This window comes from Cynocephalus volans, chromosome 3, assembly GCF_027409185.1.
Source record: "Cynocephalus volans isolate mCynVol1 chromosome 3, mCynVol1.pri, whole genome shotgun sequence".
Classification (NCBI taxonomy): domain Eukaryota; kingdom Metazoa; phylum Chordata; class Mammalia; order Dermoptera; family Cynocephalidae; genus Cynocephalus; species Cynocephalus volans.
The window spans coordinates 63,615,455-63,642,410 of NC_084462.1; the positions used below are offsets into that span (position 1 = coordinate 63,615,455).

Here is a 26,956-nt window from a genome sequence, read left to right on the forward strand (position 1 = left end):
AGCTCAGCGCTGCGGCGGCCGCGGAGCCCGGGCGCCGGTGACGCGAGTCCAGCCGGGATTGCCCGACAGGGGACCGGAGAGAGGATCCTTGTAGATCTCGGGGGAGGGGGCTGCGCTCCATTGTTCACTCCGGGCCAATCGGGGTCTGTCCACATCTTCCCAGCCAATCTCCCCGCACCCCGCCCTCCACCCGACCCACCCCGCGCAGCAGTCCCGGGGCCCACACCACCTCCCCCGCGTCCCCAGCGGTTCTGGGGAAGCTTCGTGACGCCACGGGTCCCGCCCCCAGCTCCGGCCGAGGCCAGTGCGTGCTGACGTCATGCTGCGTGCAGGCCGGTGCGGAATCGCTCCTTCAACTCCGCGGGGCAGGAGGAGTTAGTTAGCAAAGAGCAGAGGCTGGGCGCGCGACCCTCGTCCTTCTGCCCCTGGCCGCACACTTTGCGCTCGTCTCTTTTCTGCATGGTGGATATTATTTTTCACTATCCTTTTTTGGGTGCTATGGGGGATCACTCCAAGAGTAAGTCTTTCTCTGTGTGGGTGGGTGGGTGTGTATGCGGGTGCTTAATATGCAATATTTCTAATGCAGAAGAGTGTTTTGGGGAATCTACAAGTGGCGTCTGTTTGACAGGAGAGAAAAAATAAAACGAATGCATTTCTCCTGTAGGACTGCTTATCCTCTGGAATCCTGTTGTTTTATTTGATAAGTAAACAGTATTTCTTAAGCCGGCTAGACTGACCTCAGGCTGTGAAATCTTCTGTTTTGCGCTAAGGCAATTAGGTCTGATTTAGGGATGTGGGTTTTTTTGTTTGCTTACTTGTGCTTTCAGTCTTTCAAAGCTAGGAAGGTTTCTCGCGCTTGATTGGGATGTTTAAACTAAGAAATGTCCGCGAGGATGAGCGGGGACTCCGCGGATAGTGACGAGTCTGCGCGGGGATAGCGGGAGTGTGCGGGCGGGAGTGCCGGGACGTCGCCGCCGGGTATGGATGCGGAGGCGCCCGCAGTGCCCAAGTGTGTACTTGCTCTTTCTTCTCACCTTCACGCTAGCGTTTGGCTGCAAGATGTATCGATGAAACGGCTGTGTTCAATGAATGCGATAGCGAAAATATTCGGGAGCAGACAAAAACCTTCACAAATTCAGAAGGATTTTGTTTTTTCGTTTCCAAATGCCTGGCCCTTTAGAACGCTCGTCTCTTTTTCCTTGGGGTCGCAATTCTCGAAAGATAGAGCGAGAAAGCGAGCGGGTTGGGCTGGGTCTGGAGTGGCCGAGGCCGGCCGGGGTCCGGCAGCCAGGCCTGACGCGGGCCCCGCGCCCTTCCCCGGCAGAGAAGCCCGGGACGGCCATGTGCGTGGGCTGCGGGAGTCAGATCCACGACCAGTTCATCCTGCGGGTGTCGCCTGACCTTGAGTGGCACGCCGCCTGCCTCAAGTGCGCCGAGTGCAGCCAGTACCTGGACGAGACGTGCACGTGCTTTGTGAGAGACGGGAAGACCTACTGCAAGCGGGACTACGTCAGGTGAGGCCGCGGGAAGCCTGGCTGGGCTACCGCCCGCCGCCTGCCCGCGCGCCCCTCCGGGCCCGAGAAACCCCCCGACCTTAGGCGAGTCCTAGCAGCCTCCTAGTGGGCCACAAAGCGTCCTGGGCGCGCGCCCCCCACCCCAGCCAGTGGCAGCCCGGGAGGTGAGGGTGGACGCAGGCCCGGCTCTGACGCCGCCTGCGCCTTGGGCCCGCAGGCTGTTTGGCATCAAGTGCGCCAAGTGCCAGGTGGGCTTCAGCAGCAGCGACCTGGTGATGCGGGCGCGGGACAGCGTGTACCACATCGAGTGCTTCCGCTGCTCCGTGTGCAGCCGCCAGCTGCTGCCTGGAGACGAGTTCTCGCTGCGGGAGCACGAGCTGCTCTGCCGCGCAGACCACGGCCTCCTGCTCGAGCGCGCCGCGGCCGGCAGCCCGCGCAGCCCCGGCCCGCTCCCCGGCGCCCGCGGCCTGCATCTGCCAGGTAAGCCGCGGGCACCGGGGCCCGCACCGCCCGCGCCCGGGTGAGTGGTGTGTGCGTGTGTGTAGGGTGCTTGTGCTGCTGGTGAGAAGTCGTCACTTGCGTGTGGTTCCGTCTGCCGGGGTAGTGCGTTTTCTGTGTGAGGGCAGAACTGTGTGCTAGGAACACGCCGTGTGTGCTCGCGTGTGCAGGGGAGAAACTGGGTGTGTGTGAGCGCGTGAGCAGGGGGAATGGTGGAGAATTGTGTTCTCCGTGACCAGAAGGAGGTGGGACACAGTTCTGGGGGCAGGAGAGTGAATGACAACCGGGAATCTTAAGTGGTGCCTGTCTGGGGGACTTGTGTTCGAAATTTCTTCGAGGAATATGTGTTATTATCAGAAAGGAAAGATAGGTCTGCCCTGGGGTATGTACGTAAGTCATACAGCTTCCAACAGGGAGCTGGGCTTGGGCTCAGCCAGCCCGGAGCCCTCGGGTAAAATGGTGTCTGTGTTTTGAGGCCCAGTTTGATGAACTATTTAGCCAGGTTCTCCTGGGGGGTACGGCAGGAGGGGGAAGAAAGTATAAAGGCACGGTGGAAGGTGGAAGGTAGCATAGAAAACACCGCAGGAGGATGTTCTGTGTCCTAATCAGGAGCTGCCCAGAGACGGGGTCTGAGTGTGTGAGCACAAGCAGGTGGGGTGGTGAGAAACAGCAGTACCTCAGTCCCTGTCCCCCGGGTAGCCACGGGCCTGCAGCACAGCTCTCTAGATCAGGCCGAGTCTCTGGGGCTCCGTGGCCTTGCGGTGCTCCTCCTCTCCTGGATCTCCGTTTCCTCCCTATAGAAGGAAATTGGGCTGGGTGGCCTATTTGTAAATATTTATCCACACCTAGACATGTCTAGAGGGGGACATAAATCTAAACAGTGCAACGTATATCCGTGGCTGTGTAGACCAGGTTCGGATGGGGATGTGAAACGGGATGAAGCGGGTATTAGGTGCGCTCCTGCCTCGGATCTCGGAGCGCGTCCCCTTTGTTTGTTGAGGGCTCCGGGCTGCAGGAATCAGGCTCCGAGTCCCGGAGGCTGAGAGAACCCGAGGCCAGGCAAGGAGAGTGCCAGCGGCAGCGCACGCGCGGAGGGCGGGCGGCCACAGGGCCGGGAAACCTGGAGCCTGACGGAGGAGACCTGGGGACCGAGACCCAGGGGCAGGCAGGAAGGGACCGTTCCGAACCCTGGAGGCCCATCCATGCCCCAGGCCGGGTCTTCGCGACACATGGAGCGGCCCTGTCCGAGTAGGCTCTGAACGAAGTGGAAGGGCCCTCTCTCCTAGGCCCCCGGGAGCGGGAGACGAACCCCGGTTCCCGAGCAGCGCTGCGTGCCGGGTCCGCGTCGGTCCCTTTCCCGCTCCGGAGTCCCGGGCGCGCCTCCTTCCTTTTTCTCTTCCTCTGAAACTCCGACTTCTTCCGGAGGGCTTCGCTCGTCCCGCGGGGCCCAAGCCGGCCCTCCTAGGGTTCTGGGAGTGGAGGAGGCATAGCCCCGAGCGGCCACTCCCGTCCCGCAGCGGCCTAGCGCGGAGCTCCCCGCTTGCTCCCCGGAGAGATGGCTGCGGGGCGGCCGGCCGGTGAGTGAGGGAAAGGACGAAAGTGTTCAGCTCCCTCCGGGTAAGGCGAACAGATGCAGAGGGAGACGAGCAATAAAACGAAACAAACGCAATAGAAGAGAAACGAAATCGGGCCCCGGAGAGCGCGGCCTCCCCAAGGCTGGGCGCCGGGGGGTGGGTGGCGGCCCTTCTCTCACCTCTCGCCCCTACCCTGTCCTCGCAGACCCGGGGTCGGGCCGGCAGCCCTCGCTGCGCCCGCACGTGCACAAGCAGACGGAGAAGACGACCCGCGTGCGGACTGTGCTGAACGAGAAGCAGCTGCACACGCTGCGGACGTGCTACGCCGCCAACCCGCGGCCCGATGCGCTCATGAAGGAGCAGCTCGTCGAGATGACCGGCCTGAGCCCGCGGGTCATCCGCGTCTGGTTCCAGAACAAGCGCTGCAAGGACAAGAAAAAATCCATTCTTATGAAGCAGCTGCAGCAGCAGCAGCACAACGACAAGACGGTGAGGGGCCTCGCGTTCGCGCCGCCGCATCTGCGTGCCCTTTTCTGGGCGGGCTCCGGGGAGATCCAGGGAGAACTGGACCCTCCAAAGAGCGTGCGTCTGTAACTTCAGAGCAAGGCTTGCCTTGGGGTTCAAAGTGCCCTAATTATTGTCAGAGGTCGGATCTTCTCCTCAGCGACAGCCCCTAGTTGGGGGGTCCCAGGCCCAGCGAGGAGCCCAAGGCGTCATGGATGTGTGCAGCGGCATTGTGTCCTTCTCTCGGCACACCTGGCTGAGGCTGGGATAGCAGGCCTCGCCTTCTCTTGCAGGGTGGTTAGCTCCCAATACTGAGGCTGGCCCGTGGTGGCGGATTTGCGGACCCCGGGGTATCCCTGGTGGGGAAGGAGGACTCTAACGAGTGCGGTCGAGTGTGCGCCTCCCCCGAATCAATACAGGTCCCAAATCACACCCCAATACCCGGGGCCCCAGTCTCAAAGGTGGCAGAAAAGGCAAGACCTAACTCGAGTGCCGTCCGCCTTCTGCTTGCCCCCCAGAGTCTCCAGGGACTGACCGGGACGCCCCTGGTGGCTGGCAGCCCCATCCGCCACGAGAGCGCCGTGCAGGGCAGCGCAGTCGAAGTACAAACGTACCAGCCGCCGTGGAAAGCGCTTAGCGAGTTCGCCCTCCAGAGTGACCTGGACCAACCCGCCTTCCAACAGCTGGTGAGGCCCTGCCCTGCCCGGCCGGACCTCGGGACCCTGGGGGTGGGGTGGGGATTTAGACAATTAGCCGAGGCGGGGAGGAAGTGGGGCTTCCAATGGGATGAAGGGTAGGGGACAACCGTAGGCAAGGGGGCTAGTGGCAGAGCCTGTAACCTCACCCCAGCCCATAATGCGCCCTGAACCAGGCCTCCCTGGGTTAAAGCCCGCGCAGGAGAGGTCGCGGGATTACCCCAACCGCGCCCCCGCCCTAATCCCCCTGCGTGCGCCTGGGGACCTGCCCTCCTTCTGCCGGCGTCCGGTTCCAAGGGACACTCCCGGACTCGGAGCACGCGGCGTCGGAGCACCAGCTCGGGCGCGTCTTCATCCGCTCCTTTCTGGTGTCTCCGCCGCCCCAGGTCTCCTTCTCTGAGTCCGGCTCCCTAGGCAACTCTTCCGGCAGCGATGTGACCTCCCTGTCCTCGCAGCTCCCGGACACTCCCAACAGTATGGTGCCGAGTCCCGTGGAGACGTGAGGGGGACCCCGCCCTGCCAGCCCGCGGACCTCGCATGCTCCCTGCATGAGACTCACCTATGCTCAGGCCATTCCAGCTCCGAAAGCTCTCTCGCCTTTGTAATTATTATTGTTGTTATTTAAAGAGAGAGGACCCAGAGAGACGGTCAGGACAGCCAAAAGCGCCAGGACGCAACTCGCTTTCACCGAACTGGAGACCCCTGCTTCGAGGACATTTATTTTTTCAAAGCCAGAATTTGGGATTTACCAGGGTTAGCGCTGCCCTCTCCTCTCCCGCGCTGCGCGTGGCCGCCGCCGCCGCCGCCGCATCTCCCGGCGCACCCACCGCGGCGCGGAGAGCACGCGGGGCCAGCCCCATCCCCGCCCCGCGCCCCCCAGGCGGCTTGGCCCGGGCTCCGGTGGGGAAGAGGAAGGGAAGAACCCCAGGCACACTCAAAACTCCCCAAAGCGCATGATTGCTGGGAAAAAGTAGAAACGAGACTTTCCTTGAAAATGTCTTAAATTATCATTCGACGAAGGACAGTGTGTGGGCCTTTGCCGAACAAACGTAAGTTATTGTTATTTATTGTGACACAGCCAGTTCATAGTGGGACGAATATTTTGATCTTAATAAAAAATAATAATAACCCGGTGCGATGCGGCTCCTGTGTGCTATTGGCGCAGCGGGAAGGCCGGACGCACGCGGGCCCAAGAGTCGGGCTGGTTTCAACGAAAACGAGTCACCGCGGAGCGGGCGGCCCGGGCCCCGCGCTTGGCCCCGCGGCCTGCGCCCGCACCTCGTGCGCGGCTGCCCCGCGTGCTCCCGGGCGGGCCCGGCGGGGATTGGGCGCCGCGCGGGGGCGGGGCGGGGCCGGGCGTGGGCGCCCCCTGCTGTGCGAGCGCCGAGGCCCTGCCGGAGTCCGCGCGCGCTGCCTGTTTGCCGCTGCCCGGGCCCCTGGCGGCTAAGGCCCGCGAGGCCGACGAGGTGGCCGCGTTTGGGCGACACCCGCAGCGCTCGGGGGCTGCGGTGCGGCAGACCCCGGCCTGCGGTCCGCCTCGCGGGGGCGAGTCTCGTTCTCAGCCCTGCGCGCCCCGCTCCAGGAGCCGGGCCCCCCTGCGTCGACCCCTCGCCCCCCTCTCGGCCTGGCGCACTACGGCCCTCCCGGCGCTGCTTTGCCCGTCGGTCGGGAGGTTCTCAGCCCCGGGCGCCTCGCCTGCTACCCGGGCCCTGCCGCTGAGCAGCGAGGCCGGCCCGCGGGCCTGAGGCGAACAAGGGGCCGACCCCTGCCGGATCCGGCGGCCGTGACGGCTCGTCCTCCGCGCTGTCCCCGGAGTGGATGCGCGTCGTGATCCATCTCGCTGCATTTATTAATTCCCCCGTCTAGACAGAGGAGAAGGCCGGGCGGCGGCTTCTTATCTGCACTTGGCATCACCTGCAAGCGATACACTGAAGGAGCCACAACAAGCCCCCGCTAGGATCGCGGCTGCCGGGGAAAATAAGTCCACCCAGAACCAGTCTGGCGTGTCCTTGGTTTATTTTCTTTCCAGACCCGAAATGTAGGGGGCTGGGAATGGCCCCTGGATATGCCGTGCCCAGGTCACTTGGTGTGACATTTCAAACCCCTGCGACTTGTTTTCTTGAAAACTGGCTTTAGTGATCGCAGGAAATAACCGAGAGGTACTGAATCTCCAGCTGGCCCCCGGGCAAGCACACACACACAACAACGAGAGGCTCAGGTTTTACTCTTTACAAATATTTAACCCTTTGGCAGCCTGGGACAGTTCTTTTCCAAGACCAGCCTTCACTTGGTGGACTCAGGAAGCTGCCAGATTGCCAGCCAATCCACCACCCTCATAACAATCTCTGGCATTGAGTTTCCATTTCCTTGTCCCTCGAGTTAAATGACCCACTAGTGCATCCTTCTTTGTCCGGGGTTTCTTTTGAAAGAGGGCAACGCCCTAACTAGGTAGGGGACAGTTGCTACCTTAGTTTAGTTATGGGCTGGTAAGGAAAGCTTTTCTGAGGGGCAGCTGCAGTCGCCGGATAGACGAGTAGGTGCCTTCTGCTTGGATGGCCAGAGGCCACTGCGGGTTTTTTTTTTAGCAGAGCTTTTGGCAGGATTCCGTCACACACACACCCACTCTCCCCTAACCCCAATTAGAGATGGTAATTATTAAAATGAAACCGGGAGGTGGGAAAATTGAGCCCCATTTATATTTTACTTCCTGAAAGTCAAGGTGATGCTAGCACAAATATTAGAGGGAACGTTCCCCTTCTTCGGGATTTAGGAAATGGTGCTGCAAACTTAGAGATAAGGGAAGAGATATGCAGGGTTAATGAGGACCAGCTTTACCTCTCAAGTGCCCAGAAACGGCTTTAATAATCAGGGCTGGGTTCTTTGAGGCTTCCTTCCCTTAACTTAGACCATTCCCTCCCACACAGAAATACAGACTTCTCCTTTTGCCTTCTGGTTGGTGATTGGATAGGGGACTGAACTTCCAGTAAATCTTACTGTAGAAAATTTTTGATTTATCCAGAATATTGGGTTTTCTCATGTTTTTATTAAGAAGGAAACAGGTTTTTGAATAAAGAATATCATTAATGGTTAATTAGCTCTGAATTTTTGCTTTTGACATACTGCAGTATTTTAATGCTAGGAATGTAAACATCTACCTATCTAATTACATGATATCTTCCCTCATCATTGTAAATCAAAAATCTAATTCTTCTTTGTGATATTTATGAGTGTCTTTTTTTTTTTTTTTTTTTTTTGAGTACTGGGAAATTACCCTGATGAAAGTGGTTATTGTGTATTAAGATGCCCGTCTCTTTGTATTTCACAAACTTTTCTCTCCTGTACTTGCTAGCCACCCAAAGGGGGACACAGTTTTCTATGTGGGTTTCCACAGAAAGCGTTTAATTCTGAAGCCTTATTATAATGGTCCCTAGTGAAGTGTCAGTTGGTTAGTTACATTAACAAATATCAGCTTTACTGTTTCCCAGGTCATCTTTAAACATCTTCTGTAATGCAGTAGGGATTTCCCTGTAAATTAAATTACCTGCAACAATTACAAGTGTTGTATTTTATGCTTACTGAACTTTTAATGTTAGATACACAGTTGTGTAGTAAAAATTCAGTGAAAGAGGAAAATGAGAGTTATTTAGCTAGATTAACTTTAGAAGATTTTCTCAGAATATTTATATAACAATTTGGATAGTTCTATGTAAGTGAGGCAGGAAAGGGATTCTAGAGATGGAAAAATTTATGGCTGTTATACCACAAAATTTAATTCATATTGTAAGACTGCATAATTCTGGGAGATTCAGAATCCCTGTGGCAGTATTCCCAATGAACTTTAATATTTAATGGGTTGTGAAACAGAAATCAGCCTCAGTTTTGAATATGGAATAACTTAAAGCTCAATTTTGTCAGAGCTGCAAATACTGGATTTAAATGAGACATTGTCTAAGATTGTTCTCTAGAAAATTTGAGATTCTGTCACTGCTGCTGAGGGGAGACATAAACTGCCACACATTTAGTTAGCTGTATTTTCCCATATGAGTGTTCACTAAAGAAAGCAAGAGAGTTAGCTGAGTAGCAGTGTGCTGGAGAGAGGAAACAATGGACGAATAACTATTTGCAGAGAAGTTCCCAGTGGACTTGTGATAAAAGCAGGAAATTCAGAGTTTATTAAGCTGATGCAGGGAAGATTAGAGGCTTTCAAATATGGGTCTGATTGATGTAAACGTAAACTTTCCTGAAAATACTGGGATTCAGTGCAATAATGAGGATTGTGTGACCAATTACAGACCAGCAGCACCTTGTTGATGGAGACCGCGCATGGAAGATGAAGATAAACAGAGTTAGACTGAGAGTAGGAATGGGTGCAAGAAAGAGTAGAAGGAAATACCCCATTGGGATCCAGATGTGGAGTTAGGTGGGGAGCGGCTCAATCTATGAAGCACGTTTGGGTCTCCAGCAGCAATCCTGCCAGAGAGGTGGCAGTGCTAGGCGAGTCTAGCCTTCGGCCACGGTACCTCCTGGTCACGGAGGTCAGCAGCTGGCGGGAGAGTGGATCAAGGAGTGAGCGCGGGAGCCCAGTGCGAACCAGGATGTTTAAATTAAGGTGTGCTTTGTGTACAGAAGACAGGAGACCCCAGTGCTAGGACATGAGGGTGGGGTGGGTAGGGAGGGGCAGGGGGAGGGAAGTAGAAGAATAGGGGTGGTGAGAAGTAATTTCTTCCCGGATTATCTAGACCCAAGACTTCCGGGAGTGTGGCAAAGAGCCCTGGACGAAATGACCCAGGTGGTTTTCCCAGCTGCGCTGCTGAAGGAAGGAAAGGGCGTTAGGGGAGGCAGGGGTCCAGTTCTAAACTCAACGGGGACCAGGTCCAGGGTTCGAGGTCACAGAGCCCCCGACTGCCAGTGTCTGGAGGGCTCGAGCGACTCCGACATCCTGTCCGGGGTGACGGGCCCAGCAGAACTCACGGGAAAGCGAACTGCTGCCCGGAGCAGGAAATTCAGTTGGGCAATGGAGTTGGGCGTTCAAATGTCTCTGCTTTGGGGCCTCGGGCAGCTTTTTCCTATTTGACTCCAGTTCTGGGCTCTAAAGCCCGGGCGAAACGGTTGCTTCTGCCCGGCCGTGTCCAGTCGCACCGTCGGCTGCACGGGCTGGACCCAGCGGGGGCCCTTCGCCTCGGCCCGGTGCTCCTCCTGTGGCGCCTGAGCCGCGGGAGCCCCGGGAGGCGGCCCCCGCCCGGTTTTGCCGCTGCATCCCCGCACGTTGGCACAAGATACGCCCGCGCTCACCTGGGCGTCGCGCTCCCCCGGTCTTCGGAGAGTCTGGAAGTCGTAGAACCCAGGAGAGCTGGAGCGCGCGTCAGAGGACCTGAGACCCCGGGACCGTGGCCGGCTCCCGGCGGGGCGCGCCCGGGTTCGTCTCTCGGTCCCCTCCTCTCCGGGACGAGTGGGGGCAGTGCGACCGTTCAATTAAATGTTTAATGTCCAATTCTGGTACGGTTTCTGGGAGGTTAATCACAGCTGTCTCATTTATTTACGGCTTTTTGGCAAGTTTCCGACCAGATAAGAAGCCTATTCTTTTGTGAAGCGTTTCTCAAGAAATTTTATAAATACTTGACGATTCCTTTAGCTGCGCGGCCGCCGCAGCCGGGACGCCTTTCCAGGTTGGGGCGCCCGCGGCGGCTGGGAGGCGGGAAAGGAGCCGCCGCGGCCACCTGCCGCCGCCCCGCGGGCCGCTCGCCGGGTCTGCAGGAGCCAGGGCTGCGGTGCGGGCGGCGGGCCCAGCCCTCGGCCTCCCGGGGCGCGGCGGGAGGCGTTTCGGCGCGCCCCGCGGCCGGAGTCCCGAGGGCTGCTCCCCGGCGGCCCGGGGCGGGAGGGGCCTCTCGAGAGCCGGTCCCGCTGGCTTTGGAGCTGGCGGGCCCCACCCTCCAGCCGCGGCGCTCGGGACTCGCAGGGCGGGGGCCCGGCCGGGCTGAGCCCGGAAGATGCCGGGGTCCCGCGGCGGCGGCAGTGCCGAGCGCGCCGGAAGGAGGTCGCTTTCCTTTTTCTTGAAATCGGACCTCTTTCTTCTCTCTCGATTTGCAAAGAAGTAAAAACAGCATATACCTAACTCGGCAGCTTTGTGAGGCTCCAAAAAGAAGTGTCCTGAACATTAGGCAGGTAAGTTTGCTTTCAAAAAACATATTGCAGCTTTCCCCAGATAGTCTTTGAGCCTGATACATTTTCAGATCAAATTTTTCCAACCAGATTTTTTTTTCTTGCTAATGTTTGATCCTTATCTGATCCTTATCTGACAGAAATTATTACTGATGTCACTCAGTGAACGGCTTAGCACGGACCATCAGCTGAGGGGGAGAAACGATGAGAAAAAGATGAAAAGGTCAACACCTCCCATGCAGAAACTTCGCGTGCTCTACTGGGAGCGGTGCTCAGTAGTTTGAAACTTTTGTTCAGAGCCATTGTGACCTTATGTTTTACTTTTACTGCAGTGTTGCTTCATTTCACAATTATTTGAGAAAATATTCGAGGGTGATTCCCTGTGACTGAAATTTCTGGATCCCTAACATTTATTCTGGAGAATAATTTCAGTTCAGCATTGCTAACAGAGATTCTCAGTATTATCTGCTAGAAAAGTTTAGGTAGGCCATTGAATACAATGCTCTAAATTAATCTCAAATAGCTCCCAAAACATATTATGTAATTAGAATGGAAAACTGTTGTAAGCATCTTTACTCCAAACCTTATAATGGAAAATTTAAAGCAGGTAAACTTTAATTAAGTCTTTAATTAAGATATTTCAGGAGTCGGACTTAACATTTTTCTTTCAAATTTATATTGCCTTAACATAAAAAGTCAACATTGTAATAGAATAAGTTATTTTATTACAAGAACAAAACAGACTTGCTAATTTTATGTCTAATTTCACCCATGTTACAAATGCAAATTATATATAATTGTAGGATGGAAGTTACCAAACTCCAAAATACTGTGCATCAAGGAAATAAACTCAACTTGCAAAATTAGAAAGTAGAACATTAAAGTATCTACAGTATTATAAATAGTGCAAAGTATGTACCATATCTACAGTGCAGAGGGAGTGTATAAACATGTGGAAATGAGTTTCTTAAGGAACAGTTAGAACATTTGTTTGAACAATTTAAAATATTACAATAATATAACAAGGGTACTCAAATACAGAACCAACCAAAACATTTATTTTTTCTCTTTTTTCAAGAAAAACTGTCGAGCTTCTTCCCAGGCCTGCTGAGGAAATCTGTTAACCAGCTCAAGATAGTCTTCGGAACCAAAGCATTTTCCTGAGAGTAAAAAAAGAGAGAAGAGTTAACATCTTTGAAGTTTAAGAAATTAAACTTATAAACATGAAAAAAAATTGTTTCTGGACACCAGAATAAAAGATAGAGAAAATACATATGGTGAACAAAATAAAATGACACTCACATATTCTATCCTGAGTTAGCCTTGAAAGGGGGAAATCTGTATGTAAATAGTGACATGTTTTCTAAAATAGTCTATTAAACTTAAAACATGAATTTAGTTTAAGCATAACTTTAACATTGTTCAAATCTGGCATTTAGTTGCCCAACAAAGCAGAGGGAATGATTAGGAGCTTTACTGGCCAGTGATACAGGCAAAGCAATCTCATAGCTGGGCAGTCAGTGAGCAGTGAGTATTTGAAAACTAAAAATCCTTCTCAGCAATAAGCACCTTTTACTCTTAGAGGTTTACCTAAGCAACAAACTCAAAATGTTTTGAGACATTTTATGGGGACTTAATCTAAGCAAAAGGGGAACAGATGTCCAAGGTCCAAACTGTCAATTTAGTGAGGTATCATCATTTAAAAAAAAAAAATCAAGTAAACATATTATGAGCTATGCATCACTAACGTAGTGATGGTTTTCTCTGAGCAAAGCAGAGACCAATTCCCCATTTGCTGTTCCGTGGGTTAAGCCTACTGTAACTGGGGAAAGCATGAAAATCAGAGAAGATGGTCCCTTGGAAAAGAAAGAAGGTTGAGACTTCCACAGGCCTCAGTCCACCAACCAGACAGAGGTAGCTCCTGGGACTGTGCCTTCCAGATATGCCACAAATGGTGACTCATCTTCTTGTTCAGGAGAAAGAGTAAGAAAAAAGAATGTCTATTCTTCTTACTGACCAAAAAAAAAAAAAAAAAAAAAGCACTGTACAATTGAAAATAAATACATTAGAAGAGTTTTCTAAGATTTTCATATATTCAAATTTTAAAAATTGTTTTGTAAGAAATAGTAGCATATTATGCTGATTTCTCCCAAGTGTCCTCCAGAGCTTTAAAAAAAAAGGGCTGTGACTGAGTCAGGGCAGAACCGAACTTGCACACTAATTCTGGCTTAGGCAAATGGTATGGTTTGTGGTGTTGACTTGAATTTCTGAAAAGTTGCATAGCTTTTTGTTTACTTTTCTGAGTACCTGAGTCAACAAAACATGACATTTTTTCATGATATTGTAACAGCTTTAGTTATATTTTCTTCTATGTACTTTTCAACACCTGCCCACTGTAGATTTTTTTTTTTTTTTTTTTAATAATAGAGTCCAGAGTAACTCCCCCTCCAAGAGAGGGTCCTGCTGGGAGTGGGCCTCTGAATGGCTACTTTAAAGACTATCGAACTAATGGAAGAATTGGGGAAAATTTGGATTAGGGTCTCATTAATCAGAGATGCTGTCATGACAGCCAGACAAAGAACAACTTGTACTTCTCAGTTACGGTCTAAGTAGCAGAATATTTAAGAAAGTAAAAAATGCAGTTTAAGATTCTAAATCCCCAACTCTGACTGCAGGAAACACCTCAGCAGGAACACAACAGTATTAAAAAAAAAAAAAAAAGCTTGTAAATAGGCCCAAACTCTGCTAATTTGATGGCATTTTTTCTCCATGTAAAACAATTACAGTCTCTCTCTCACAATGGTTCAACTTACGATTTTTTGACTTTAAGATGGTGCGAAAATCGCTTCTCGGCCTTTTGGCTAAGATCAAGTGTAGATGGTGCGAAAGCGATATGCATGCAGTAGAAATCATACTTTGAGTGCCCATACGACCATTCCATTTTTCACTTGCAGTACAGGATTCAGTAAATTACATAGGATATTCAACACTTTATTATAAAATAGGCTTTGTGTTACATTATTTTGCCCAACTGTAGGCTAACGTAAGAGTTCTAAGTATGTTAAAGGTAGGCTAGGATAAACTATGTTATTTGGTAGGTTAGGTGTATTAAATATATTTTTGACATTATATTTCCAACTTACGATGGATTTATTGGGATGTAATCCACTGTAAGTTGAGGAGCATCTGTATTTTCAATAAAGAAGTTGAAGTACTTGAATTTAGAGGGAAAATATGGATTGTTATCATTGATAACTTTAAACATGGATAGGAACCAAACCAGTGTAATTTCAGCATTTATGAGAGACATATAGGTCAGTCTCAATTATCTGATTGTCCAGTATATTAAAAAGTGGCTCTTTAGTAATTATTTACCATTTAATATATTTTGCATGAGGTGAGTATAAATTACACAAAGACGTTTTGTGCTTTTCTTTTACTTCCATGCGTCTCTGTATATTCTGATGCACTTGTGCTTTATGATGAAATCATTCCTTTACTCACTTAAGTATCCTTGGTGTCTAACTTGCAAATATTTTAGGTGATGTACTAAACTGATTTCTCTAACAGTTCCAGAAGAAAGAGGTGAGAAACATGTCCATCTGGCTAACAAACACATGAAATTTAATTTAAAGAGAGACGTACCTTTGGGCTGATAAGGCTGTTTATCTGACTGACCTGGAGTCTGTGCAAAATCCTGTGTGAGAAAAGAAAGGTGTGTTTATATCAGTGCTATGAACAGAGAATTTTACTAAGGGCAGCTTTAGATGTACTTCTGATTCATGCAACCACTTTGCATGAATAATTTGGAGCCCAGATATGGAAAGCTGAAGAAACTGACTTTATGGAATCTGGGTTCTCGTAAATTTAAACCAGATAGTGATGACTTAAATCTTGCTAAATATCACCAGGGGCCAGGTTGCTGCCTACTTTGAAGACTACAACTTTATTTTATATTTAATAAACTAAAAACTTAAGCAAAATTTACTATCTTAAAATATCAACAGATTTTTAATGGTCATTTTAAATAACCATGTCTTGAATAACCATTTTTTTAACATTAAAAAAATACAACTATAAAAGCACTTACACATTCTGCAGCTAAATCTTAAAGTCTGGTAATTTTAGATAGAAAGTGAAAAAATGTAGTATATAATATGTAAATCTACAGAAACCTATGAAAAACCGTCAGTTCCTATTTTATCATCATTTTCTAGTGACTATTAATAATCTAACACATGGAGAACTTGAATAACTATTTTTTAATCTCAAATCCAATGTATATTCATTCTCTTCAGCACAATTATTTATAGAAAAAAAACTTAACTCCATTATCTCAAATAAGCAATATAAGAAATTTCTGTAGCTTTTACAAAATTTGCCTTAAATATGGATTTTTTTTTGTTATAGAGAAAGGTGGACTTAGAAGTACTTTGTGATCAATATCAGATGAAAACAGAAATATATACGATCTTTACATTCTGATATCATTTGTATTTTTATAAGTTGTTTTCTAAGCAGTTGAAAATGTAAGGAACTAATTGGTACAGGTGCAAAATTGTCTTTGCTCAAACAGCAGTATTTTTGGGGGACTCTGTTCACACCATAAAAAACTGCACATCACCTCCCCATAGTCCCTAGCCCCTTTTTCTGCCTTTTCTCCACAGCATTTATCACTATCTGACATGCTTTTTTTAAAAATTGATTTTTCTAGTTTATTGTTTGACTCCCTCCACTTTAATAAAAGATCTGTGAAGGCAGGAATTTTTATCTGTTTTATTCATTGCTGTATTCCCAGTGCCTAGCGCAGTGCCCAGCATACCTCAGACATTCAGAATTACCTGTTGAATGAAAGAATGAATAATCTGAATTTTAACAGATCACAGTCTTAAAATTCTCTATAATGCATTTTCTATTTAATATAATCCTAAGGCTCTAAGAATATATGAAGAATCCTAAGCATTGGTGTGGTTATATACTATAAGATTTTATTAAGATTTTAATTTAACTATAAGACAGTTTTTGAAAGTTCACATTGTAGAGATCTGAATATCTGACTGAAAAACTTTTCAGAAAATGGAATCCACACTCAAACAGGACAACTAAACTGAAAATAAAACATTTCTAAACAATTGATCTAGCTGTGTTTTTTAATTGATCATCTAATACAGGATAGTTTAGAAAATGTAAACTACTAATTGTTGTCTAAGGTGAAAAAGGCTTAGGGAACTCTTTAGCCATGCCCTGTAGTTCCCAAACAGCTGGGCATTATCACACCCTTTTGACTGTGATGTATATTAGCCAGAATATGGAACAATACTAATACAGAACTCTGCTTTCTGTTTCATTATTATGAAGAACAGAAAGCATCGTCTACTAATCATTTGCGCATCACAGAGCAAAAATACATTGATTCTATGGTGGAACATTTGAAAGAAAATGGGAAATTTCAGTAAATAATGATCAACAATGACCAAAAAAAAAAAAAAAAAAAAGAAAGAAAGAAAAAAATTACAGGATTAGTTATTAGCAAATGTTAAAGGACAGTCAACTTGATTCTTCTATTATCAGTTGACTGAGTTAATTTAGATATGTAAATATTACTTTGCTATAGCACTAATGCTGATTCCAGTCCTACAGAATTTAACTGGATCAGAAAAATATAAGGCTGTACTTAAAAGTTTTAAGTTTTTAAAAAAAGCAATATAACACATTTTTATTTTACACACGTGCATATATATGAGAATCATTTTTATTTTAAAATTTGCAAATAAACTAAAGTTTTAATTGATCTTTCTTTAGCAATTATTATCTGTTCCCTATTGCTAGACAAAATGTAAGATAAATGTGAAAGTTAAAGCCTTAAAGAAGTCTGGCAGTCTTTTAAAAACATTTCCTGAGGCATGTTGCCGTTTCATTCACTGGAAAAATATCCTTTCCTTGAAATCTTCCATGTAGAAGTTGTAGCACAGTCAACCCCAGTTCTATTAATGATATTTTAGAAACTATCCTGATATTTTAGAAACTAATTTTTAAGCACGGAAATACCTGAAGTTTTTAAAAGGTATCATGGAAGGCAAGAATAAACAACTGGTTCACTTTTCCTTTTCAATCACATTAGTTTACATATAAAGCCAGAGAATTAGGCATAATGTAGAAGGTACCTGAATGAATGTAGCCAGTAAAACGCAGCTCATCTCTTGCTCCAGAATGATCTTGTTCTGATGGTTGTTGTAACAAGCAGCAATAAGAGAAGGGAACAGTACTTTGATCAGCCGTGGGTCACTGAAATACTGGAAGGGCAACTGGCAGAGCTTCTGCAGCACTGTGGGGTGGCGGCCGGACTGCACGATTACCTGAAACAGAGAAGGAGCCCACGTCAACTGTCAAAACGTGCTGGCCTGCCCCTCACCACCCCCTCTCCACCCTCTTCCCTGCAGAGTGTCTGTTAGAACCATGGAGAACATGCTGATGGAGTGTAAAGATGAAGACTCCTAACTCCTTACCAGAGCTTAATTTAAGTGATTTTTGAAAGAAGAAGAAAAAAAAATCTTTCCCAACTTAAGGAAAAGATTCTAAAAGTTTTGCAGCCATTTAAAAATTATTACAATCTGTGATAAAGGACACAGCTGCCACAGAGAGAAGATGCCTATGAAATGGATAACAAAGTGCTCCCCACACTTCCTTAGAGTAGCCATATTCCTTAAAACCTGCATGAACTCATTCATGAGAAAGTAAGATACTCTCTCCTATGGTTCTGCCCACTGTAGTCTTCTTTTAACCTAGTTCAATGAATATACTGAATGCAGACAGACCTATTCTGTATGTAGGCAAGTCCTAGAAAGAAAAGGAGATTGCAAGGGAATGGGAACAATTTTAGCAGTACAGGCTCCCAAAGATCCTTCCTCCAATCCATACTCCTTATCTTTGTTTCCATCAGTGCCATTGAGTCTAAAAGGAGAATTGTTTAGATAAATGAGACTGTTGTCTTGAAGCAGTCTAGGTTTACAACTGTGTACATTTTAAGAAATGGGGCAATGCAATTAATGGGTTTGCAGGGAAACTCTCCTAATTTACTCCCTAGGCCTGCATAGTAAACTAAGAAATGTCAAAATCAGATCTGTTTCAAGTAACCTTGATTAGACAGTTCTAATATGAAAGAGCTGGGTGACCCAAAGCCCACTTCATGGTATAGGAGGAAGCTCCTAGAAGGTTCGGAACACTGTAAAACCTAAGGTCAAGACTGTAAATTGTACTTGCAAAAACACAATTTTACAGGTACACACCCAGACAGGACTGCATTCAAATTAAAACCAGAAGGACAGAATGAAACAGCAGAGGCAGGAGAAACATAAATTACAGGGATTTACAAGTTTTCAAAGTACTTTTAACAATACTTTAAGAACATGCTCTCAGATGATAATGCAGTTTGGTTTAAGAACAAAATCAACAAAGTAATAGTTCACATATTTTTGTTCAATAGCTAAAATGACATCAAAAACCTTTAGGGAATGTTGATAGGAACTTGTTAATACCTTCAAATCCAGAAGGAATTTTAAAGACTCGCATTGTGTGACAATTCTACACATAACTATGTGCTGCCATTTCTGACATGGGCTGAGAAAAATATGCCCTATGGTTTATTTTATTGATAAAGCATTTACTTATATCTTTATTTTAGATACAAATTTTTTTAACACAGCCAAGTGGTCACCACTTTAGAATTTATAATGATACCATTATTAGAAGTCTTTTATTCCCCCTCTTTGTACAAAAATTAAGAACAAGTTTTTTTTTTGGGGGGGAGGGGGAATTTCATTGTTAAAATGCTATTATTGGAAGATTCACTAACTGAAAAGATATTAAACTGGCCAGTCTGGTTGGCACAGGCACAATGTTAACTCAAAGATGATAATTCCTGGTTCCTGGTAAATTAGCACAGAACATGAGAGCTTACTTGGACTCCTGAACCTCACTGGGGTACAGCAGAGCCCCTTCGGGACCTATTGGTCCCCTCAAGGAACAAAGCTGGTTATCAGTTGCCTGTTTACAGAGGTCACCAGCAGAGCAGTGAGATGACCTGCCAGAGGCCACTACTTTTAAGTCCCTGGACTGCAGAAGATGTAAATGGACGTAGGCAGTTTGGTTACTTTCTGCTAAGGAGTTCTACTGATAGGACGATCTATGACAGGACTTAATCAGGTTACAGGTAAGAAGTTTACAAGGGCTGGTGAGAGCCCCCTTACTCTTCCCCCTGCCCCCTCCCCCACAGCTTGACTATGAGCCAGAGTGAGACATCTAGTGAGCACTGTCCTTTGAACCACATTTCAGACATTGTGTGGAGATGGGATTAGGAAGTCCTAAAGGGGCCAGCCTGTAGCAATGAGATTAAATGGGCTAATTCAGGTGGGTCTGTGGCACAGGGAGGTGGCAGCCTGATGTCATGAGCACAGCTGAACAGTCAACATTAGCTAAGCACTTCCTTTTGGGGCAGGGAAGCAAGGCTGGGAATGTGAACAGCCTGACCTTGATGCTCAGGGCGTTGAGGACCAGGAGAGAGTTGTTTGAGGGGCTTGTGATAGATGGGAGGGATGAAGACAGGGTTCAGTTTTATTTCATCCAGCAATTCACTCCTAGGCCTCAGGTGGCCAAATGTCACCTTGGACTGCTCAAACTTTCCAAAGTCAGTAGCGTCATCATGGGACATGAGAGCCTTGCTGAATGAACAAAATGTGCATAAGTAAGGGACATCTCAGATTTACAATATGGTGTTTTCTCTATGTGCCTTCCTGGTGGAGCTGTAACTAAGTCAATAACTGTTGGTCTGTCATCTTTGTCCAGACAAAGGGCTACCCATAAGTCCTAATGTGGGCACCACTGTGAGCTGGTCAAGCCACCTGCCCCACCTTTCAGGGCACACAGGCCAATACAAAAATAAAGGGGCTTCCCATAGAGACTCCTTCAAGATATTGCCCCAACAGGAGGGAGTGACCTGGCTGTGAATTTCTTTGGTGGCCACAGTCATCGCTATACACAGCAAGTACAGAACAGGTATGGCCTCAACAATAATAATCAGAAACAGCTTTTCAAATATGATGTCCACTTTCAGATGCACAGCAGGGCTCCAAAGAAACCAAGGAAATTTCCAGCAATATTCAGATCAAGAGACTGAAACTGAACCTTGCTCTTAGGTGCAATTTGAAAATAGGTGCTAACTAAAGAACTAGGAGGTCTGGGTTCCTGCCTTTATTCACAACTAGTTGTACAATGCTGGACAAACTGCTCAATTGCTCTGGGTTATAAGGTGGTGAACTTTTTTAAAAGTAAACTTTTCATTGAATTTAACATTTTTATTGAAGTATAACACACACCCACTTAAGTGAATAGCTTAATTTCCACAAAGTGAACATATCAGTGTTACCAAGTACCCAAATTATCAAAGAGAACACAACCAAGAATGCTGGATCTTTAAATATATTCTTTCTCACTGAAAATTACATTCCTACATTTTGAACTTGAGAAAAATCATATGGGCACTATTTGACTGTATTAGAACATAAGAGAGAGTGCTTCAAGGCTTTCTTGCAGTCATTATTGACCATTCTCTGGAGAGAGGACCATGGGCAGCACAGGCTCCTTTTTTGCTCTTCTAAACAGAGGCCAGCGGGTATAATTCTACAGTCTCTGAAAAAGGGCATCTTTTATTCAGATGCCCTCGTGACCTACCACTTTTTTCTTTAGTATCATTGAGGGATTGGGAGAGGGAGGGCAGGACACATCCCTGTGACTACTCCCTTTTCTTTTTGGAACTATCAAAGGTTGTGGAAGTAGTGGCTTTAGAGAAAGGAAAGTTGTATGCTGGCAATGTGTGCTATAGCCAGGAAAGGGAGGACCAGGAAGATCTGGATGCTGGGAATAAAAAGGAATCTAGTTTTTTTAAAAGAAGGAATCTGGAGTACATAAGTGGACATGCTGATTCTTTCATCTACTGCTGACCCCTGGCTACCCACTAAGTCTCTGGCTCCAACCTATGTGTTTCCCACCAAATGAAGTTTAACTTGGGTGCACTAAGAGAGAGAGTCAGAAGAGAGCTCTAACTTCAGCAGACATTTACTGAGTGCCTTCTGTGCCAAGTGCCATATTCAGACATAGAATAAAGAAAGTCTCCTCCCTTGACACACAGTGAAGATGCAACATGTTGGGGAGGGATCATGCTTTAGCTCTTAGGGAGATGTGGTATGCACACAAATGACAATGATACAAAGGAGCCTGGGAAGGATACAGTGTTGCAGACCTGTGGAAAAGATTGCTGCTTACTTCGGTGAATGGAGAAGGCTGCACTGAGAGGGTGGGTTGGACCTTGAAGGCTAGATCAGATCTGGGCACCTGGAATTTCAGGTAGAGGGAAAGAAGCTTGTAGATTTGATACCAGACTGTCTTAGTTGGCTTGGTCTGCCATAACAAAAAATCATAGACTGGGTGGCTAAAACAATAGAAATTTGTTTCCTAAGTTCTAGAGGCTGGGAGTCTGCAATTAGGGTGCCAGCATGATTGGGTTCTGATGAGGGTCCTCTTCCTGTCTTGCAGATGGTGCCTTCTTGCTGTGTCCTCACATGACACTTCCTAAATGAGTGCAGGCAGAGAGATCTCTCTTCTTATAAGGGCACCAGTCCTACTGGATTAGGACTTACCCTAATGACCTCATTTAACCTTAATTACCTCCTAAAAGCCCTGTTTCCAAATACTGTCACATTGGGGGTTAGGGCTTTAACATAGGAATTTTAGGAGAACACAGTTTAGTCCATAGCACAGCCCTAAATCATTCCTCATCACTCCCATACAGAATGATGTTCCATTAGAAAGGCTACTATTGCTAATCAGGTGCATTTCAGAGTTGAGTGGCTTTTCTTGGGCCAATCATCTCTCAGTGGCCATAAGCCAGGAAGCCTTAGGCTCAAGAGTCCTGACCTTAGGTATCCCTGGGCTCTAGGTCTGGCTCTGCCCCTGATCTGCTCTGGTTGCTTAGCTGACTTGAGCCTCAAGGTCCTTTCTATAAAATGGGGGTAGATGGCAGCCCTCAGGGTTCAGATAAGGATCAGTAAGACAGTGTCTGTGACCACAAAGTACAAACCAATGTTAGTTATGAGTGTTTGGTTGCTCACCAGCTCTGCTGCTCTGAGCCTTTTCCTGCTGGATCTGATTTCCACACACTTGCAGGACCAGAAGCCCCCTCCCAGTGTGAGGCCTACAGAATGCTTTCCATTATCCTACCCCTATCTCTCCATAGGGGCTGCTGTTTGGAGTAGAGGGTCCAGCAGAGGCAGGCCCTGCTGTCTGGCTGGGACTCATGAGCAAGCTTCATGCCACCTGGGAAGCCATTGCTGAGGTCTCTCCCTGGCCCTGCCTTCACAGAAGAGAGCTATGCAAACAGTGCTGGGGATGCCAGCCAGGATCTTGTGGTGGCAGAATAGGAAATGCATTCTGACAGCTTTGAAAAGAAAATCCCAGCATAAGCATGATCCAAGAAACACAAGTAAGTGGCACAGAGAAACAGAGGCTTAGCTTACTATGCGTGTGTGTGTGTTGACACTGTTGTGCTAGACTTGTCAATCTAAAAACGGAGCAGGAAGGGCCAAAGCTAATAGGTTGGTAGTGTGGCTCCTGATTCAGACCCAGGATGAGCTTCCTTCAAAGCACTTAAGGGATTCCTTAAGCTCAGGAAGTCTTTGTGGGCAGCACAGCCAGAGACCTTTCTTTTTTAACTCAAAGACATGGTGGCAGCTATCACACATGTAATTGTATGTGGCTTAATTACCAGTTCCAGAAGGGCAGGAACTGTGCCTTCTACTATTGTGCCCTCTGTTGTTCTGCTGGAGGACTAGGCACAGAAGAGGTCCTCAAAGTTACTGGAATGAATGAAACAAAGTGACAGAGGGCCCACAGTTTACAAACTTATGGGTGCCTTGCCTTGGGGGAGAATCATATCACATTTCTTTTCATGAGGTATAGATGCCTTTTTCTGACTTGGAGGCCTCAATGGTGTCTGCATCATGTGGCCTTAGATCCCTAAAGAATACATTTTGTGTACAAAAAATCAACTCAAACTGGATCTAAGATTTAAATGTAAGACCTGAACTATGAAACTACTAGAATAAAACAGGGGAAACACTTCAGGACACTGAGCTGGGCAGACTATAAGAGGACCTCAAAAGCACAGGCAACACAAGAAAAAACAGACAAATTGGATTATATCAAACTAAAAAGCTTCTGCACAGCAAAGGAAACAACAGAGTGAAGAGAAAACAGACAGAATGGGAGAAAGTATCAGAGTTTGTGGGTTTTGGGGGAGGAGAGAAGGAGAGAGAAATGAATAGGTGGAGAACAGGATTTTTAGGGTGGCGAAACTATTCTGTATGATGCTGTAATGGTAAATACATGCCATTATGCATTTGGCAAAACACACAGAAATGTAAAACACAAAATGGGAACTCCAATGTAAAAACTGAGTTAATAACAATGGATCAATATTGGTTCATAAGTGTAACAAATGTACTATACTAATGTAATGTTAATAATAAGAGAAACTATGTGTATGTGGAGGCGGGGGTATGGGAACTATCTTCTGCTTAATTTCTTTGTAAACCTAAAGCTGCTATAAAAATAAAGTCTATTTCCTAGGAGGAAAAAAAAAAAGGCTTACAGAAAACATGCACATAAAAAATTGTGCTAAAAAAAAAATTAGTGATAAATCTGTCAAAAAAAAAAAAAAAAAAAAAAAGAATGGATTTTGTGATAAGTTGGGATTGGGATGCTCAGGGTCCTGGGCACCAACTCAGGGATCCCTGGCCTGGTTATAAGGAGAGGTAGGTCTGGAAAAGTTCCTCCCCTTTTTGTGGGTATGGGTGACACTGGTGTCTCACTTTGTATGAAGGAATTCAAGGTCTTCTAGAATACTGCATTGCCAGAACTTCAGCAACAACCAGCACAGCAGAAAGCCTGTCACTGGCAGAGACAGTACTCAATAGGCTATAAAATGCCCCTACCTACATTATCTGAGTCTCTAAACTCTGAGGCGGACTGACAGGGATAACTATACTCTTAAAATGAGGAAACTAATGCTTACAAAGTTAAAGAGATTTGTCCCAGGTCCCCCAGACAGTCAGTGGTGGAGCTGGTCTTGGAAAACTCTCATGACTCTGAGTGTTGGCTTCTTCCTCACCTCCAAAGCCCACCCAGGCCAATCAGACTCATGAGGCTGCCCCTTTCTGGGCAGAGGGGCTCTCTGTTGCCAGGCCTGAACTCACTCCCATGACTGGCCACCAGCCAGTTTCTTGCGTGACTTTGCCAGCCCAGATGAAGATGAGGATGACATACTGCCATTCTAAACAGTCTAAACTAACCGACCTACACAGATTAAACTAACACAAAAGGCCTTTCTTCAAAAACCTATAGTCTTCTGCTCAGTATCAAATAACTAGTTCTTGGATATGTGCTGGACTGTGTGTGCCAAGGGTTTGTCTCGAATTTTCAGATTTAGGAACGTGAAAGAGAGGTGGTGGGGTTAGACTCTCAGGAGTGAACTGTTGGAACATGTGACTCCAAAATGAGCACCATCTTGTGATGGCCTTGTAGTTGCTGACTTCTGGAGTAGGCTTGGTAGGTTTTCAGTGCGTAAAAACCTGGTCTTATATATTTTTATACAAATGCTATCATGTTAAATATATTCATAATATTAATACTTGGTATGTCCTGTGTAGTTTTGCCTAAAAAGTTAAATTTAAAAGAAAAAAAAGAAAGTGGAGGTAGGTATCGAGTGGTCATAAATGTGGTCTAGAAGTGCAGTAGGCCTGGACAGAGCTTGTGAATTTCACATCTGTAAAATGACAACTGTCACACTCACTACAAAGGATTCCAAGGAGAGTGTCTAGTGAGGCCCGTGGAGATTCTATCATGTTATATAAATGAAAAACAGCCTGATTCTCTTCACCTGGAGGGCCCCTTTCCTCCAGCTGTGACCATCAGGAATGCAGCCAAGAATCAGGAAGGGAGCAAGCGGGCCTCTGAGCAGAGATTAGTCCATACATCAAACATTACTGAGCATCTACTCTGGCCAAGCATAGAGTGAGACATTGAGAATGAAGTACTAAATAAGTCAGACATCCCTGCCCTCACAGAGTGTTCAGTCTTTCCACAAAATATTAGCCAGTTACTCACAGGAAAAGTTCTGCAAGCTAACTCAGTTTACCAATTCACATTTCAGAAGCAAGTCTAATAAAAGTGGGTTCTCTGGCCTACAGTAGATTAGAATCAGCAAATAAGAAAGGAGACTGCTGCAGATTAGGTAAACTGACAAGAAGAAGAAGCATCAGCTGACAATAAATGAAGGGGTTGGAATTAAAATTATTTCAAGCAGGAATAAGAATTCAAAAGGTTGCTTGGAATCATTTGGTGATCAGGAATAAATCTCTCTACCCTTTTCAGTTGGTCTTGACAGCATTATTGTATTGTAGTAAAACATCTTATTAATTATAACCAATTACCTTTACTTAGTATTCTACACTTTAAAAATTTGCTTCCACATACATGATAATGTTCATATGCCTAACACTGCTGTAGAAACTCACTTATTAAGGCATTAAAAATATATATTTAGTACAATTTGTTTAAGAAGGCAGAAAACTGTAATATTTTTAAAAAATGACTGGAAATAGTTAATGCTAAACACATATTGTGTTTAAAAGTAAATTTGGTTATCTGGCAAAATTCACTTATATGGGAACAATTCATTTCCTGACCATAGCAAAACCATTACACTAAATAATAAAAATGAACTAGAAAAAGGTTCTGTAGCAGTTTCTTGCTTCATACACATATGTGCATGCACGTGTGCATACACACACATATACACACACACGAGTATACTTCAAAAAGTTAATGGAAAAATAAAATTAAAAGATAATATGAATCTTTTCATGAACTTTTTGAAGAATATATATATATTTTTATATATATATTTTTTATTCCAGAGACAAAAAGTTCTGTAAACAAGTCTGTCAAACTTAAGGCCAAACCAGTTCCGTCGGTCAATGTGGTACAATGGGGTACGGAGTCAGACTGAAATGTATACAAATAGTTAAATCTAACCAGGGCAAATTCTTTATGCCTAAGAATTCTTGTTTTTTTTTTTTTTCCTTTTCTTGTCAGAGACAAGGTGTCCTCAACAGAGGGGCAAAAATAGGTGTCTAGACATCTAAATTTACTAAAAGAGACAGCAGAGAGAGTCTGTAAATCATTGGAACAAAGAATATTTTTCTAGCAGAGCAGAAACAAAGTAGTTTTTGCATTCCTCTCTGCAAAACTGGCCCTGCTACAATGCTAGAATAAAGAGGCAGCAGCTCCAGTGGCCAGGCTAGGCCAGTGCTTGGGCCAAGCATCTCTGTCTGCATCACTCTTGCCAAGTCTATCACACCTAGAGCCCAGGCCCAGTATAGGCACAATATGACAAGAGGGTCCTTGAGGCCAAGTGACCTCTACATATCATGTAAAGAGAATGGCATGCCCCAAACACACACACCTTGTTTCTTCAATATGATGCCTTGGGGTAGGGAGGGTATAGAAGTGGCTTTATTTGGATATCTTAGGAGAAAAATTTGAAGAGTCTGTCCACATGCATAATCAAATCAAAATCAGAGTGGAGACACAAAGATTCCCTTGGCTAGCACTGCAAACAAATTCCTCTCTTCCCAAAGTTACTTCACCCATAAGATCATTTCTAGGCTGAGATTAAATGCAGAGATTTTGGCAGACTGTGTGGGAGGTAGGCCCTTTAAGCATTAGTCTTCTTCCCGGTGGTCCCAGGGATTCACTGCTGTCTATCACCAGCAAAGCTCCAAGGAGGAAGGATGAGAGAGAGGCAAGAAGGGAAAGAGGGAGGAAAGCAGCCAGTATCATCAAGAAAAGCTAAAATCAGTAGTTAGGGGCTTGGCTTCTCATAGGCTTTGGCAACCAGGTG

The 26,956-nt window shown here is 46.4% G+C and overlaps 2 protein-coding genes across 7 annotated transcripts in view; one reads left to right on the forward strand and one right to left on the reverse strand.

The window, feature by feature from the left end:
- The first annotated feature begins 459 nt into the window (after positions 1–459).
- ISL2 (ISL LIM homeobox 2) lies at positions 460–5,288 on the forward strand. The gene is made up of 6 exons (XM_063088434.1): positions 460–517; positions 1,325–1,514; positions 1,732–1,994; positions 3,792–4,075; positions 4,609–4,776; positions 5,172–5,288. The coding sequence occupies exons 1-6, from the start codon at positions 460–462 to the stop codon at positions 5,286–5,288; spliced, it is 1,080 nt and encodes a 359-aa protein (XP_062944504.1).
- Positions 5,289–11,695: 6,407 nt separating this feature from the next.
- SCAPER (S-phase cyclin A associated protein in the ER) overlaps positions 11,696–26,956 on the reverse strand; it is a 491,674-nt gene continuing 476,413 nt past the window's right edge. For all 6 annotated transcript variants that reach the window (XM_063090894.1, XM_063090891.1, XM_063090893.1 and 3 more), the window contains 3 exons: positions 17,109–17,300; positions 14,590–14,641; positions 11,696–12,104 (listed from right to left, as the gene is read on the reverse strand). In XM_063090894.1, the coding sequence (XP_062946964.1) occupies positions 12,001–12,104; positions 14,590–14,641; positions 17,109–17,300 (348 nt within the window). In that variant the 3' untranslated portion in view covers positions 11,696–12,000. The remainder of the gene's footprint in view (positions 12,105–14,589; positions 14,642–17,108; positions 17,301–26,956) is intronic.